Raw genomic sequence first — 3,960 nt, 5'->3', positions numbered from 1 at the left:
TGGATCTCTCTCTCTCTCTCTCTCTCTCTCTCTCTCTCTCTCTCTCTCTCTCTCTCTCTCTCTCTCTCTCTCTCTCTCTCTCTCTCTCTCTCTCTCTCTCTCTCTCTCTCTCTCTCTCTCTCTCTCACACACACACACACACACACACACACACATCTGCTGCTATCAACCACGTGAAGTGGCACAACAAGAAGTGGTTCCTATCCACTAGCTTAACAAGAAACTACTAACTCTTTTCCCTTCTCTTCATCTTCACCAAATATTGCTCAACTTTACCCCAAAAGTAGAGAGAGAAAGACGAAGATAGCTCCTTGTCTCCATTATTAATAAATGGCCTCTTAAGCGTTCTTGACCAATGAGATAACTAAGACATTATAGGAAAAATGGGCCTAGCTTCCTTTCTCTCACCATCAGTATATATGTCTACAGCTCTATGATGACTATTATAGCATGCTTGCCAGAGTCTCTCTCTCTCTCTCTCTCTCTCTCTCTCTCTCTCTCTCTCTCTCTCTCTCTCTCTCTCTCTCTATGTACCTTCTTCTTCATGCTTTCTTATGCTTAATTTTGTACTCCTCAAAGTTACAGTTATGTTGAGCTGTCTTAATTTCTAACAATATTGCTTCTTGTAAAGAGCAAGCTCTTTTATTATCAAGCTCTCCTTTAGATCTACTATTAATTTGGTCTAGATTCACATAACTATACGTAGCTTTCTGGAGGCTAAAGATAAGAGATGCATCCCTCTTCCAACAACAATGGGTGCAAACCACCAAAGACTTCTTTTTTTGGTAATTACTACAATGATACCAACTATTCAAGAACCCTTCAAGAATATTATTATCCTCCATCTTTCCTCCTTCCATCCCCTAATTACATTCCTTTAGAAGATGAAGCTGTCTTCTGCGAGTCCTTCCAACAACAACAATATTTCTCCAACGATCATCATAACCACCTAGCTCATGAGATGACTACTAATGTTGAATCTATCATGGGAGAGTGTGGTAGTAACAATGGACAGGTTGCTAGGAATGACGGAGATGATGAACCCTACGACTTTAGTACTCACGCGGAGCCTGAAAGTAGCAGCCCAAGGAAGAGACATTCTAAAGGAGATCGGCATAGCAAGATTGACACCGCTCGAGGCCCCAGAGATCGAAGGATGAGATTGTCCCTTGATGTTGCTAAAAAGTTGTTTGGGTTGCAAGACTTGCTTGGATTTGATAAGGCCAGCAAGACAGTCGATTGGCTGCTCACAAAATCAAGAACTGCCATTCTTGAACTTCTTCCTGACCGGAGCTGCAGCTTTATGGGTGTATCTAATTACAGTGCATCTTCTACTTCAGAATGTGAGGTTCTATCTGGAACAGCAGCTGATCAGTCTATGCTAAAGACTGGAGATGATCAAGCACCTACTACAAATAATAATAATAAGGAAAAGTCTACTTCTGGATGCAGCAGCAAAAAACACAAGGAAAAGATTGCTAGAGGAGTACTTAGAAGAAGTGCAGGTCTTCATCACCCTATTGCTAAAGCAACAAGGGAAAGGGCAAGAGTAAGGGCAAGGGAGAGGACAATCGAAAAGAGAAGTATTAATAATAAGATCGGTGTTGCTCAAGATTCAAAATGTAGACCATGTCTAGATCAGGTATTAATGAATCAACATGAAAGCCAATTAGGTTCTTGGAGCATCTTCGAAGAAAACCAATGTCAAACCACTGGTCAACCCGATCAAATGAGCTCTCACTTCCAGCTTAAGCAAGGATTTGTTGGTCATAATTCTTCACTGATGATGACAGGCAATTGGAGCCCGTCCTACATGCTCAATTATCAGAATAATATTGCCGGTCTAGCACATGAGGTAATACTTATATATATATTTTCAGTTAACAAATAAACTCCATATTAAATGCTAGGTGACTGGAAATGCCACATGTTCAATGACCAGTTATATATATATATATATATATATATATATATATATATATATATATATATATATATATATATATATACTCCCTTCGATTGATAACTGATATAAACTAATCCAAGAACATCCATGCATATAATTGGTTTTGCAGCATCATTCTAATGACTTTCAAGCAATTGGTAAATCATGGGAAGGCAACAGCACTTAGGTCAGTGCTACTTGTTCATATTGATCTGATCTTCTCACTCATCATATGGTGCCAACTGTATCATAATAATATTAGACCATGGGCAGTGCTCTCTTTGAAGTTCTCTGAATGTAATCTTTATATGTCCTGGTTTTGATTCTTGTTTACAATAATTAACGAATGAGTTCTAGGGCTGAACTGTATCATTGACCAATAATTAACATTGTGTTATCATTAATCCATTTCTTCTCTCTCTCTTTTTGTTCATAATCTCTTACGTCCTTGTGTTCAACTTAGCTATCTAGCTTATTAATGTTTGAAATCCGGATGACGAAGAAGATATCCATTAATTAATCTTTAACTAATACTAGTTTTGTTCTCTCTCTCTCTCTCTCTCTCTCTCTCTCTCTCTCTCTCTCTATATATATATATATATATATATATATATATATATATATATATATATATATATATATATATATTCAAGACTTCTCCTTATAGTATCCCCAACATGACACCTCAAGGAATAACTAGTAGGGTATCCCCAACATCCATCTTTAAAGTATAGGCCTAGGAATACTCAAAAAGGCCAGACCGCTTTTAACTCACGCTATAGAAGCAAGCAGATATATATTGCACTTCCCGTACAAGCAAATTGTTAGAGAAGTTATAAAATACACAAAGATATAGCTTATAGGTAAATGATATAAGATGGAGTCTTGAACCCAAATTAACTAGCTAAAAAACAAGGTGTTATGCATACATGAGCTTAGACATTAAGGTCTTGTATCCATAACATCTTATCATTAGATGCATACACATTTGTATCATAGATAAGTACTATCAAGAGCATCTATTTCAATATCTATCCAACACATCAAATCCATTCAACATGTCATTATTGAAGGCAGTTTCTTGTAGTGATCCTTAATTAGCTTCCCCCTTGTGACTTGTGAGACAACTATGACCCTAGTAGATAGCAAAGAAAAGTTGATTAATACGATATCACAAAATGTTTAGTCCAACACTCCAACTATAGTGTGAGTAGAACATTTGTAACGGTGAGTTTAATGCTACAGTTGAAAGAAATGTAAGTCTAATTGTCATTTAATAGATGAAACTCTATTATTGTGAAATGTCGCTCTTCAATTGGAAAAAAGAAATGTTTCTAATGCTTAAATAAATGTTTAAATATGCTTAATTGAAATCTATAGAGTGTAATTTTTGTTATAAAAAATTAGCTAGTTATATAACAAATCTAAAGTAGTTGAGCCAATTAGAGAGATTATAGAAAACTACCTAATTAACCTAGAAATGGGATTATATATGAACGCTGATTAACTAGATACTGTTTTTTTTTAATTCTTTCTATTTAAGGAGCAAGTATATAGTTGCATACATAGTTCCTTCTGTTACTACGTTGTTTTCGCCAGGGCATAGATATACAGGTTTCTTGCAATGGCATTGTGTTGAACCACTCGTTGAGTGCAATAAAGATTCATATATGATATAGAGGGATTGTTACTTTTTTAGATGTTTGATTTGAACTCAAACACTTCATTTATAATTACATGTGCTAAAATCGTTGTATCCAGTAGTATATAGCTAGGATATATTAAAAATGTAAAAAGATTGTACATAAACATCAATTATACATTTGGCTAATTATTATAATGTTGAACTGCATTCAATCATATAGAAAATATAAGATTGAGTTGTTGGGTACACTCACACTCACGGTAGGTGTACATTACTGTCTTGACAGAGGTACAAAAAGTTTTTTCCTTGAATGGGACTGATACACGTGGTTCATTCAATTTACAAATTTATGGCGTACGTAGTACTATTT

The 3,960-nt window shown here is 35.6% G+C and overlaps 1 protein-coding gene across 1 annotated transcript; it reads left to right on the top strand.

The window, feature by feature from the left end:
• Positions 1-265: 265 nt before the first annotated feature.
• On the top strand, positions 266-2,340 carry LOC145064585 (uncharacterized). Its single transcript, XM_079012018.1, has 2 exons — positions 266-1,855; positions 2,076-2,340. The coding sequence occupies exons 1-2, from the start codon at positions 731-733 to the stop codon at positions 2,130-2,132; spliced, it is 1,182 nt and encodes a 393-aa protein (XP_078868144.1). The 5' UTR covers positions 266-730; the 3' UTR covers positions 2,133-2,340.
• The last annotated feature ends 1,620 nt before the right edge of the window (positions 2,341-3,960 follow it).

The sequence above is a fragment of the Lactuca serriola genome, chromosome 1, assembly GCF_051521515.1.
Source record: "Lactuca serriola cultivar US96UC23 chromosome 1, Lser_US96UC23_V15, whole genome shotgun sequence".
Taxonomy (NCBI): domain Eukaryota; kingdom Viridiplantae; phylum Streptophyta; class Magnoliopsida; order Asterales; family Asteraceae; genus Lactuca; species Lactuca serriola.
The sequence above is the reverse complement of the archived record's forward strand: the minus strand, read 5'-3'. Positions and strand labels throughout refer to the sequence as shown.